Here is a 14,085-nt window from a genome sequence, read left to right on the forward strand (position 1 = left end):
GTTGTCTATCCTGGCTAGAGACGTCAGAACTATGGTGGACATCAAGCTAAACAAAGGCCAGAAAGAAATGTCTAATTTATCTTTGGTCTACCCACATCACACGGCACAATCGAGACCACCATTCTTTCGGTGGTGCCAGACCAACAATTTGGCGATCCGCCGGAGAAATTACATTACTTTTTTAGCGTCGAATTCAACCGAGAAAAACTTTTGGGTTTGTTTATGTCGATCATTGTATAAGAGTGAAAACCTGCTTGACGTATGCATCTATGTACAATGTTGTGAATTTCAGTGTTTTTATGGCAACCAGTTGGGATTCCACATTCCTGAAAAAGAATCTAGCACTTCTAGCACATTTCGACATGCTAATATCCTTGGGATTATATTATTTGTAGTCGTTTCAAAAATTGGGATAGTTTAATGGGGAAGGTATCTAAAATAGTGAGGAAAACAAAAAAGGTAAGTTCCCCTTTCAGACCATGCGGTCTAGAGATGATGTAAAGGGTCTTCTATTTATGTGATCCACGGTTAACGAGGGTGTCTTGGGGCCAGCACAACGAAAAAACGCATTTGCTTTTACCCAACTTATGTCAGGTACCCATTATAGCTGCGTAGACTTAGAGGCGCCCTAAAGATCCCCCAAAAAGTGCTAAATAATTATCATATGCTAAAAACTAACACTAGCTTCTCAATACTTTAGTTTGTACACCTGATACACCAAAAAACGAACTAAATTTATATTTGTTTCGCTGTGTATGAAAATGTTCAATTCTATTTACTTTTAATAAAACTTTTACATTTACACGCCCGTCCAAGTAAAATGAAATAATAATCCATTGTTGTTATTTTTTTCTTCCATTTTCTCTTCAGTTTTTAAACAAAAGTCAATGATACCACTGACTTACATGTTTGGTGGTGTTTAATGATTGACTGAAAACATTTTTTTTTTCAAGTAAGGATTACATATCGCACAAAAGAAGATTATGCCTACTTTAAAAACAACATCTATATATTAGTTTTACAGTACTGGCGACAGTACCCTTGGAAGTCTATGAGGCAGTGTTTAGTTTTACAGTACTGGCGACAGTACCCTTGGAAGTCTATGAGGCAGTGTTTAGTTTTACAGTACTGGCGACAGTACCCTTGGAAGTCTATGCCAGGCGACGTGCAAGCTTGACCAAAGGGAAAGAGCCCCTTCCAGATTCTTGGAATGAGAGAGTGACTATTTATCAACACTCTGTTCAAAGCCCTCCCCCCCCCCTTTTTATTTTAAGAATCAACTTTATGATTATGTAATAACATCCATTATGCGTGGTCACGTTCCATCAGCCATTACACCTGCCGTGGCGAGGCCGGAAGCCGAGCCCCTCGAGTGAGTCATTCGCATTCATACAGTATACTGCAGCTAAGCGTGAAAGGGTCGCTACTAGAGAAGGCAACATCCGTGTTAAAGGAATAGATTGATGAGACTAGGCACTTAGACAGCTTTCATTCTTCCTTAGCAGGTGCAGTGTACATGTAAACTTGAAAGTCCGCTGGAGATTCTGTTTCATTTTCACTGTCTACCAATCCATTTTCTGTCTCTCTCTCTCTGTCTCTCTCATCGCTGTTTCTTCTTCCTCTCTCTCTCTCTCTCTCTCTTTTTCACCTTACCATCTGATACAACTGTTTTATACGTGATAAAAATCTTTTATCATTCCGACTTTCAAAGCAAATCACAAAGACTGTCGATGCAAAAATTCTAAACCTAAAACCTAAGAATTTTAGAAGCCATCTTTGGCTCAGCCTGCTACATGGAGGCCATTCTGTGGACACTTAGCTCAGTTAGCTGCCAACTACCGCCATAAGAAAAAAGTTCTTTAAATTATTAGTAGCCCTGAGGCACCTTAACTTGACATCATGAAGCAATATCAGGAAACGCGGACGACTATCACTTTGCTTCTGACTAGATTCCAAGAATGAGTGTCTGCAGTTTACTGTATCTCTGGACACAGTGTTTTGAACAGATCAATAGTGACCATTCCGCCGCTGTTCTTCCATTCATATCTGTAAATATATAAAAACATTTTTACAACAAAAAAAAAGGCCTGTCTGCTATCAATCCAATCCAATAATACAGTGTTTCCCAAACTGTATTCTTCGGAACTCTAGTGTACCGTGAGGCCTGAGTAGGTGTTCCACGAAATACTGGAATAATTAACTAGTAGGCAAACACGGGACGTAACCTCTCTATAAAGAAACAAAATAGAGCAAAGTGTCCCGCTAAATACTCAAAATGTGCGAAGTGTCCTGCTAAATACTCAAAATGTGCGAAGTGTTCCGCTAAATACTTAAAATATGCGAAGTGTTCCGCTAAACACTCAAAATGTGCGAAGTGTCCCATTAAAGAAACGTTTGGGAAGCCCTGGGACAATATATTTCAAGTAGGTCTGTAGGACTCTTCACAACTCAACGCACAGAAGAAAAAAAAAATCCTTTTAATAACATAGCTTATCTAAAGGGGAAGAACTCAATCCTTAAAACTATACGTATAATGTACAAGTTATTTCCCTTAATTAATGACCAATTAGTTAATTAAAAATTAATTAACTAATTGAGTAGTTTTGTTTATTGATTCATGTTTTGTTAGGTGCAATAAATAATTGTTTAAAGTATTAACTTGATTAGAGAATGCGATAATCGTTATTAATTATTTAATGGATGGGTACAGTACAGTTCAACGGCGCCTGCTCCGAAAGTTTCAGAATAAACAGCGGAGTCAAACAAGGATGTGTCCTGGCCCCAACCCTCTTTGGAATACTCTTCTCAAAGCTAATCCACCACGCGTTTGACAAATCCACCGAAGGCATATATCTTCATTCCAGATTCGATGGCAAACTTCTAAATATTGCTAGACTGAGGGCCAAAACTAAAACCAGAACAACCCTCATAAGAGATATGCTCTTGGCGGACGACGCAGCGGTGGTGGCACACTCACAAGAGGAGCTTCAGTCACTAATGTCCTTCTTCTCTAAGGCTTGCAAAGAGTATGGCCTAACCATTAGCACAAAGAAAACTAATGTTATGGGACCACCTGCTACAGCATCACCATCCATCCTCATTGACGATAACAAGCTTGATGCCATAAACGAATTCTGCTACCTTGGATGTACAATCCAAGGTGACCTGTCACTAGAAGAGGAGATCAAAAAATGCATAGGGAAGGCCGCAACAACCTTCGCTAGGCTCCGACCAAAGTTTGGGAAGACCAGAAGCTCACCACAGGGACCAAAATGGAGGTCTACAAGGCATGCGTTCTTAGCACGCTACTATATGGCAACGAGTCGTGGACAACCTACACAAAACAAAACTCATTTCACTCGCGCTGCCTTAGAAGGATCTTTAAAAAAACATGGAAAGAAAGAGTGTGTAATACTGAGATCCTCGCGAGAACAGGCCTTCCCAGTATCTTTACGGTCCTCAGGCAAGGCCGCCTGCGCTGGCTCGGACATGTTCGCCGAATGGAGGACAATCGCATCCCGAAAATCATTCTGTACGGGCAACTTCCGTCTGGCTCAAGAAAAACTGGTCGCCCCCACCTCCGTTACGTTGATGTCATAAAAGGGGATTTAAAATCAGTGAACATTAATACTGACCATTGGGAAGACAAAGCCTTAGACCGCACTAGCTGGAGAGACGTGACCAAGAAAGTTATAGACAGCGAGAAAACATGGGCCTCGATTCTTGAAGAAAAGCGTGCCACACGGGAAATGGCTAGCTCCTCTGCCACCAAAGCGAAAGCCACCTTGACATGCAATATATGTGGACGGGAGTCTCTCCAGAGCCATATGAAAAAGTGTTCGAGATGAACCATAGTCGTTTCACGACTGAAGGAGGCCAATGATGAATGGGACTAAACCCAACAAATTGAGCCAGAAGTATACAGAAGTATTAGTTTCTTTTGTTGCTATTTAACAAAATAATTAATTACCAGTGATTGATTGTCTAATAGGTTACTTTTGTTTTATTGATTCATGCCTAATCTATGTCAATGAATAATTTCAACTTGATCCGAGAATGGCTATGGGAGAAATAACTTGTACTCACTTTTTACTAGACAGACAGACATATAGTCTGAGTGAGTTGATATAAGCTTTGTGAAACAATCCCTGTCTTTATGTGTTATCTACGAACTTCGGACCGATAGACAAAGTTACCGTATCGCGTTTTTTTTTGTCTCGTTTAATGGTTTATTTGAGGGTCACGTGAATAACTCATCCACCAATCAAATGATTGCGTGAACTCCAATTGTATTTAGCGTGTAAAATCAAGCTGGAAAGTTTAATTAGTTAAGTATGTACTCACTGATATCCGTTCTCTCTCAAGTATTTCTCTACGGCTGGCTTTATTCTCGGAATATTGTTTTCACTGTGAAGTCCTCTTCCAGTTATTATATGGATAAATCTGTTGAATCTTCTGTAATTACTACAGTAGTATTCTAGAAAGAAAAAAAGAAATTTAACAAGCTCTATAACTCACTTAGGAAATATTTTTTTTATTAATTTAAAACTTTAAAATATTAATAAAATTTAAAAAACTAAAGGTCTAACAGACATATCTAAAGATTGAAGCCACAGCAAGGAACCCGTGAAAGTCGAGACCATTTGTTAGCATTTCTATTATATTTTTTATTATATTATTTCTCTCAATAATATAGAAGCTATTTCCCTAATATAAAACAAAATAATTAATTACTAATATCTAATAGACTAATTGGATTAATTTTGCTCTATCGATTTGTGTTTTGTGATGACAATACATACTTGTTAAAAGCTAAAACTTGATCTGAGAATGATCAAAGAATGGGTATTGGATAAATAATTATTTAATTATCTAAGGTACGTTACACTACATAAATAGACGCATGTGTGAATACCGAAGGATTAATTATCCTTGTTGTTATCCTTAAACAAAATAATTAATTACCAGTAATTAATTGACTAATTGAGCAGCTTTGTTTATTGATTCATGTCTTGTCTACGCCTATGAATAATTGTGCAAAGTTTCTTGATCCGAGAATAGGTGTGGGAGAAATAACGTATACAAACTTTTTACCAGACAGACAGACAGACATACAGAGTGTGTTCATATAAGCTTTGTAAAAATGGTGAAAAATAATGTACCATAAAAAGGATGCCAAGTAGTTAATGAAACTGAAAATAATATCAAAGAATTCAAAGATCTCCTCGTTTGCTGAAGTTAGAGATGACTGCCTGGTTCTGTAGGATGCGCTTTTGGTATGACGCCCAGACATTGTCAAGTTCGAACCATAGACATAAATAAATATAGACTGAAAAAAGGAAATAACTTCATGTAACTTGAAAACATGTACATCTATTGTATTCGGATTTCCGAATTATGAAAAGTTGCATGATCTTCATTGTTAGAGATTAAACAAAGCTTCACTGCCTCCTTATTTACAATATATATAGGTGCGTATCAAAGTTTAAAAAGCACTTTTGTACTGCTCATAAATGCTTTATAATAAAGTACACAAAATTGCAAATTTTCGTTTCATAAAACTCTTTAATTGGCCAGTCTATATTTATTTATGTCTATGGTTCGAACACTTGCCAAACAGCTTTTAGCAACATTTTAAAGTGTCGATAATCAAAGTATGCAGGTTTCGCAATTACAGTTTGTACTAGCTTTGGAAAAAACAAAATTTTATTCTACAAAGTTTGAAAGCGAACGAAACAATATAAACAAAACAAACATGGAAAAGTAGGTCAGAAAATGTGAACCTTATCGGTGTGGAAATGTGTACATTTTACATTTCAAGTATGCCAGTACATTTTGTGTTTTACCGTGTTCCATCGCCTCCAGAAATTCAAGAAACTGCTTTGTGGCGTCGGACACTGATAAGTTATGTAGATCCAATGTTTTAGTAGGGTCACTGGAAAAATTACAGAAATAGATAAACTTAAACAGCTATGTAAATTTAAGTCAAGATAGCTAGGTATGTTTTCTCCGCCAATAAATAGACGCAAGCAACCAGGTACTCTCTTGCCTTCTTAAATACATTAGTAAAGTGTAGATAAGCCAGTGGCGTAGCTTGGCTGAGGGAGGTGGTCCAAATTTGAAAATCCCTCCGGGCCCCCACTTGAGGGTGGCCCCCAAATCAGTGTCCGAAACGTGTTTTTACATTTAATATTGCGCTTGTATCTCATGTCATGATGTCGAATGTCCAATTGCTGGGGATAATAAGGTCAAGCCCTCCCCTCACCCCACCCCGAGGGCCGACAAATCATTGAGACAAGCATCAAGCATTGCCCAGATAAACGCCTACTTTCGTGTTGCCCCAGATAAACGCCTACTCTCGTGTTGCCAAGGTAAACACCTACACTCGTGTTGCCCAGATAAACACATACTCTCGTGTTGCCCCAGATAAACGCCTACTCTCGTGTTGCCAAGGTAAACACCTACTCTAGTGTTGCCCAGATAAACACATACTATCGTGTTGCCCAGGTAAACACATACTCTCGTGTTGCCCCAGAAAAACACCAACTCTCGTGTTGCCCTAGAAAAACACATACTCTCGTGTTGCCCTAGAAAAACACATACTCTCGTGTTGCTCCAGAAAAACACATACTCTCGTGTTGCTCAGATAAACGCCTACTCTCGTGTTGCCCAGATAAACGCCTACTCTCGTGTTGCACCAGATAAACGCCTACTCTCGTGTTGCCCAGATAAACGCCTACTATCGTGTTGCCCAGGTAAACACATACTCTCGTGTTGCCCCAGAAAAACACCAACTCTCGTGTTGCCCCAGGTCAACACCTACTCTCGTGTTGCCCTAGAAAAACACATACTCTCGTGTTGCCCTAGAAAAACACATACTCTCGTGTTGCTCCAGAAAAACACATACTCTCGTGTTGCTCAGATAAACGCCTACTCTCGTGTTGCCCAGATAAACGCCTACTCTCGTGTTGCACCAGATAAACGCCTACTCTCGTGTTGCCCAGATAAACGCCTACTATCGTGTTGCCCAGGTAAACACATACTCTCGTGTTGCCCCAGAAAAACACCAACTCTCGTGTTGCCCCAGGTCAACACCTACTCTCGTGTTGCCCTAGAAAAACACATACTCTCGTGTTGCCCTAGAAAAACACATACTCTCGTGTTGCTCCAGAAAAACACATACTCTCGTGTTGCTCAGATAAACGCCTACTCTCGTGTTGCCCAGATAAACGCCTACTCTCGTGTTGCACCAGATAAACGCCTACTCTCGTGTTGCCCAGATAAACGCCTACTCTCGTGTTGCACCAGATAAACGCCTACTCTTGTGTTGCCCAGATAAACGCCTACTCTCGTGTTCCCCAGAAAAACGCCTACTCAGGTGTTGCCCAGATAAACGCCTACTCTCGTGTTGCCCAGATAAACGCCTACTCTCGTGTTGATCAGGTAAACGCCTACTCTCGTGTTGCCCAGGTAAACACCTACTCTCGTGTTGCCCAGATAAACGCCTACTCTCGTGTTGCCCACCTAAACACCAACTCTCGTGATTTCCCAGATAAATGCCTACGGTCATGTTGCTCAGTTAAACGCGCAACCCAAGCTTAATTTCATTACCCTGTTCCACCGACTCTAAAAAATTATATGACTGCTTGTGGAATCTTACTCAGATAAATAGTGTACATCAGCTATAAGAGTATCTGACGATAACAAAAGAGTGATACGTTGTCTGATTAGTACAGCTATTCTAGTCATGCAGCACGAATTGAGAAACCCTGCTTTGAATGAAGCCAAAAAAGAACTAAACAAGCAAAATAAAAAAAATTCTTCAAAAAAAAGAAAGCTTATCTAAAAGGGAAGAGCTTCGTCTTTAAAACTATATGCACCAATAATGTACAAGCTATTTCCCTTATTCGACATCAAACAAAAAATTAATTACCAATAACTAATTGACTAATTGAATATTTTTGTTTATTTATTCATGTGTACACAAGTTTTACCAGAAAGACAGACAAAGTGAGTTGATATAAGTTTTGTAATTTAAAAAAATTGCTTGGCTTACTTTCTATGCCTAGAACGACTTCTAGATCTCCGATTTCTTTGCCTTGACCTATATCTCGACCTTTCTCTTCTTTCAGCTTTAAGCTCTATCTCTCCAGAGACATTTTCTTTTTCTCTTTCATCTTCTGATTCGTATTCGTCGACCTCGTTCTCTTCCCAGAATTCATATTCATCGAATGTTTGTCTTTCTTTATTTTCATTAAGAATTGTGTCTGGAATTAACCGTCGTTGCTGAAAGCGTGGATGTTTGAATCTCTCCTGCTCTTTTCTTTGCTGTTGAAAGCTTTGCTGTTCTAATATCTGCTGCTGTTTTAATCTCTGCTGTTGTAATCTTTCCTGTTCTAATCGCTGCTGTTCTAATTTCTGTTGATCTAATCTCTGTTGTTCCAATCTCTGCTTTTGTAACCTTTGTTGTTCTAATCTCTGCTTTTCAAGTTTCTGTTGGTCTAATCTCTGCTGTTCTAGTCTCTGCTTTTGTAACCTTTGTTGTTCTAATCTCTGCTGTTCCAATCTCTGCTGTTCTAATCTTTGCAGTTGTTGCTGTTGTCTTTGCTGCTTCAAATTTTGCTGTTCCGAGCATATCTGATACTCTTGGTTTATCCTTTGCTGTTCCCATAGCGCTTGCTGTTGTGGTAATACTTGCTGCAGAGGTCGCCTCTGCTCAAATCTTTGATGCTCTAATCTTTCTTGCTCTAATCTTTCTTGCTCTGATCTTCCTTGCTCTAAATCTCGCTGCTCTAACCTTTGTTGCTCGGATTTTCGCTTCGTACATATGCAGAGCTGTGGAGTATGTTCAAAGAATGTTAAACAGAAGCACGAGAAAATACAATCACAACACTACATCGCAATCTCAATATCTTTTTTTTTTGTCCTTGTTCTTTAACTTTGAATATCGTTAAACATATAGTTTGACAGCTATGCTGGGCTGGACAAATATCCCGCCTTTGGAACGTCGGTATGTAAGGTTGTCGGCACAACAGATGTGCCTCCAGAAAATGCTTTAAAGACCAGCTTAGACGCCTGAGAGCACCTGGCAAAAGGCATCTTCCGAACAAGAGGAGATAAAGTCCGCGTGATATACATCTGAAACAGAAAGAAAATCTACAGCCAAGGACGGCGAAAGGAGAACCTAAACCAACCAACGGCAGACAACGGTTATGTCTGTGCTGGATGTGGCAAAATATCTAGATCATATCTAGAACTGCAAAGACACTCATCCTTTATCTTTGGACTCGAAGACAAGCTTTATTATTATTACTGTTATTTTTATTATTATTAAATTATAACTGTCATGATTTTATTTCGGAGAGCATTAGTATCCCCCTAAATTGCATGAAGTGTACGGATTTGGAGGTGCCTCTAGGGCTCTACTGAAAATATTGGAGAAACAAGATGTTGAATATACTTTCCTTGAGTCCAATGCTTTCAAATTCAGCTCAGTAAACAAATAATCTGGCGATGAACAGAGATAGAATATTAACCTGTGGAAAGTGTAGATCAATAGCTCGCTAGCACGTCACATGTCTGTGTTGTGTTTGAGAAAGACTGACGTAAGGAGTGAAGTGATGGCTTCCAAACCGAGGGATCTCGGGTTCGAATCTGGGTGAAGACTGGAATTTTGAATTCCGGGATTTTTAGGAAACTTAGTAATAATAATTATAACTTTTATATAGCGCTACTTTCATGCTTATAGCATGCTCAGAGCTCTATACCCCAATCTCATTTGTGGACCAGTGGTGGTGGGGGTATCATGCCTTTAGACGTTCAGTAAACATGACTCTGCTCAAGTCGGGTGTCAAACCTCGAGCCCACTTCATAGGTAGACAAGCCAAGCCAAGTTCAAGCGTACTTAGCCTCTCGACCACTTCTGGGTGTTTTATATAGGTGCCGGGCATTAGATGGGGGGGGGGGGCTGTTGGTCGTTGTGCGGCCACATGACACCCTTGTTAGTTTTCTGCTACAGAAACAGATGACCTTTACAACATAGATCGCTTGATCTAAAAGGGGAACTTGACCTCTTTTTTATAATACAATTTTTTTGACTGAGAATTTGTGGTCTAGTTCCATTAACCTTCGTTGAAACGAATAACATATCATGTCACACATTTTTAAATAGCGGAATCACTTCAGAAAGTCACATGATAACTAAATTTACAGCCTCGCACTTTTTTTATGGTTGACAGGTTCACGAGAAGGAAGTAGCTATAATATTAACAACTTTGTGACGTGAGGATTTTGTTGTGCATAGTGCTTAGTTTTGGAAAACCACAGGACTATAGTTTGTTTGTTTTTTATTTCGCAAAACTGACCAAAAGTAAACAATATACCAGTGGACAATGCTGAAAAAAATTCAATAAATTCTGTTTCGCTTTAACAAAGTTCGACCCTAATATAATAATAATAATAATAATAAGGCCATGTAAGTTTGTAGAGATTTTTTAAACTTATATATGGCGCATCCGGGTCGGCTCTAGTCTAATAGCAAACCCAGGGAAAACAATATTGGTAGACAGATTGGTATCTTGTGCAAGGTCAATAGTCAAGACATTGATGAAGTTATTATGATTCTATTATGTGAGATTTATTTAGTATTTATCTTTAGTCTACAGTGACAAGGCCAATGACACTAGCTCCAGCTGGAATAACCCGCCCTGTGTGCAGCCGAACATTCCGGGCTCACATAGGTCTCACCAGCCACACGAGGAGGCATAAAACCCCAGTGCAAAGCCCCTAGACCCCTGGATGACAAAGTGGTCATCATCAAACCACGATGGACGAACTGTACAGTGACATGACAGATATGAGCAAATTTCAGATCAAAGTGCAGTTTGTGAGCATTGCTCTGTGAATATATTCCAAAATGAACATTCATTATCATTTGACATCTTTAACAAAATAAAAGGATTTTATCTTTGCTTTAGCAACCTGGAGTGATGTCCAATTTCAGTTACTTAAATAATGAGTATAGCATGGCAAAGATGAATCAAGATATTTCTGGGCTGTTCATAACATACCAATCCTAAGTGTAATAATATGTTTATATTACGTCATTGTTTGTTGATGTTTTGTGAAAACTTGTCAGGATGTGACGCAATAAAAAAAAATGAGAGCTTTAACGTCTTCTGTACTAAAGATCAAGTCTCTATTAAACCAATGTTGTCTTTGTTATTTGTTAGCCTAATTTATTGTAATTATTTGTACAAACAGCAGTTGGAGTCAGATCGTGATGTTTATAACTGCTTCAAGTGAATTTACATCTATTTACAATTAAGTGCCCGGTTTTGAAATAGATTGGTGAATAATGGAGTTATTGAATCCTCCTGAACCCTTGTCACAAGATGGACATTTTTCTGAGACATGGAAAAGATGAACTTTAGAGTGTATACGGCTGCCACTGAAAAGAACATGAAGCCAATGCCTGAAAAGAAAGCACTATTACTACAACTGATCGGTGCAACCGCTACAGACATCTATAACACTTCTCAGGTATGTTAAGATGATGACGCATAAATAATAAGGCTTGTCTTCGAGTCCGAAGATTAACGAGGAATGCAGAATTTCCCGTGGTCCCAGCTGTGACCTACATATTTTGCTGACGAACTCATAGGTATGTTTGAAAATAATTTTACCTAAAAAAATTAAAGAGAGAAAGATTGTTAGAGATTTTGAAATTGACAAAATAATTTTAAAGATGCCATATGGTAAGATCACTATTACTTACTAAGTACTAACAAAATATTTTGTGCTACAAGCAAAGGAACTTAGATATTTGATTCTGCAGGGATGAAAAAAGTACACAAATTATGTTTCACTAAAACGCTTCGCTTTTCAATACTTCCGTATTCTGCAGACCGGATACACACAAAAGGCTTTGCTATTTATAACTTTGCCTTCATGTTTGAAAATCTTCAAAGTAATTTTTTGTTTAAAAGCCTGGCCTATATAACCTACTCACCAATGTGACTACAAGTAGAGTGATACCAAGCAATACAGCACACAAAACAATTTTCCATTCCTCCATAAGTAAATAGGCAATAAACTGGAGACCAAGCGCTGCTATACCTCATTGTCAACCCGCGTACAGGCGATACTGTGATTTAACAGACTACTTGTTCCGTTGTCTATTTATATACATTCATTGTCTACCCAAATGATACACTCCAAAGATTTGTACACCCGACACATATGTGTATATAGTAGAAAAAAAAAGTAAAACTCCCCTTTCAGACCTTGAAATCTCTAGGGCAGATGATGTAAAGGTCAGATATATGTATAAACACACACATAGATACAATATATATATATATATATATATATATATATATATATATATATTCATTTATTTATTTATATCATATATAAAAAAGAGGTATTCCCTAAGTTTGAAATGTTTTATTTGTCATATCTTGACACATATTGGACCATATCCTAGCTAAAGGAGATAGTCTTATAGTTAATGAATTAGAAGCGTCGCATCATTTGTTCTTCTCGCAAATTACATCAGCGCTGCTCTTTGCGCCAGGAACAGTAATAAGATCAAATTGCCTGTCGTGTTGTGGTCTCTTAAAGTCTTTGTCTTTTGTATCTGTCATCCATTTGTTGAATTTTTTTTTTTTGGTTAATTCTTTTTCTTTGTGTGTGTGTTTTTAACTGAAAATAGCCCATGTCATCATAACCTTAGCTTTTCAACGATCAATATCATATCATTTCTGCACCAACCTTTTCCACCCAAGTGAGTGTATAAGACACACCGACGTGGCAGCTGGTGCACCAATGGGACATATGCTAACGGCGAAGCAGCAAGCTCAAGTATAGGGGGCGTTTACCTTTACATATCCCTTAATCTGTTAGACCGTTGGGGCACCAAGCAAGATTTGTCGACCGTCTTTCTCCATTCATCCCTGTCTTTTGCCTTAGAACCTCTTTCAATGGCAGGGCCGTCCATTCTTTTATGTTGACTTCCCATCGCTTTCTCTGCCTGCCTCTTCTTATTTGTCCTGGTACTGTTCCCTGAAGGAACGTCTTCGCGAGCCCCATAGATTTTTAGCTTGAGTTTTTTTTTTACTATAGTTAGCAGGTCATCGTGGGGTCCGATCGCTGCAGTAGCCCTGTCTCTAATCTCTTGGTTTGTGATGTGGTCTTTAAATGGGGCGTTTAGAAACCAATAAACATGAGTTCGTCTCCTATGAAGTTATTAGTATAGCAGCTACTGAAAACAAATAATTTTCCCCGCCATTAGAGAATACTGGTAAGTGTAGACTTGCATTGAATTATTCTTAATTGTGACATTAGATGAATCATTGAGAAAAATATTTAAACGAGCAAAGTATTATTAAAGTCAAAAGTTATTTATTTTTACATGTTTTGTTATTCTTTAATGGATTCACTTGTAAAAGTAATTCAATAGAAAAGGATACGGATGGCTGGCTGGTCGTGTAAGATGCGCTGTACTGTAGTCACACTGGCCCCGATTTCGAACCCTGCCAACTGTTTTACCCTGCCGACCTGTAGGAGGTTTTGTCTAGCCAAGAAAATATTAATTGTTCATTTATGTATAGATGTCTGAACCAAAAAAACAACAACATTTCAGTAAGTAAAGAACGTTTAAAATTGTAACTTGGCCTATAATTCATACTTACAAATAAACAGGCTTAGTGTATATGGAAACAATTTTATCATTTCTGATCAACGAACCACAATTAACATTTTAAAACGTCATCATAATTTTACACTGCTGCTATAGATTGCATGACTAGCTAAGACTTTGGAGCTTGACAAACTTACAACGCTGATCAGTCCTCTGTAATCTCCAGAGTTTAGAAATTACTAAATGACGCCTCATTGTAACATCACAATAGTAGATTCTTGTCCACCCGATTTCTATTCCTTAACACCAACATAACAATAAATAAGTTTTATTATTATTAGTATTAGTATTAGTAGTAGTATACTTTCCAACCTGTTGGATCATTTATTTATGTTCACGTATATCGGACCTTTAACAAGGTGTCACATGACACAAGACATAAT

General features: G+C 38.4%; 1 protein-coding gene across 1 annotated transcript; it reads right to left on the minus strand.

The window, feature by feature from the left end:
* Nucleotides 1-705: 705 nt before the first annotated feature.
* On the minus strand, nucleotides 706-12,220 carry LOC106058344 (bromodomain-containing protein DDB_G0280777-like). The gene is made up of 5 exons (XM_056039666.1): nucleotides 12,011-12,220; nucleotides 8,057-8,835; nucleotides 5,847-5,935; nucleotides 4,345-4,477; nucleotides 706-2,046 (listed from the first exon to the last, which is right to left on the minus strand). The coding sequence occupies exons 1-5, from the start codon at nucleotides 12,074-12,076 to the stop codon at nucleotides 1,974-1,976; spliced, it is 1,140 nt and encodes a 379-aa protein (XP_055895641.1). The 5' UTR covers nucleotides 12,077-12,220; the 3' UTR covers nucleotides 706-1,973.
* Between the last annotated feature and the right edge of the window lie 1,865 nt (nucleotides 12,221-14,085).

The sequence above is a fragment of the Biomphalaria glabrata genome, chromosome 8 (genome assembly GCF_947242115.1).
Source record: "Biomphalaria glabrata chromosome 8, xgBioGlab47.1, whole genome shotgun sequence".
Lineage (NCBI taxonomy): Eukaryota > Metazoa > Mollusca > Gastropoda > Planorbidae > Biomphalaria > Biomphalaria glabrata.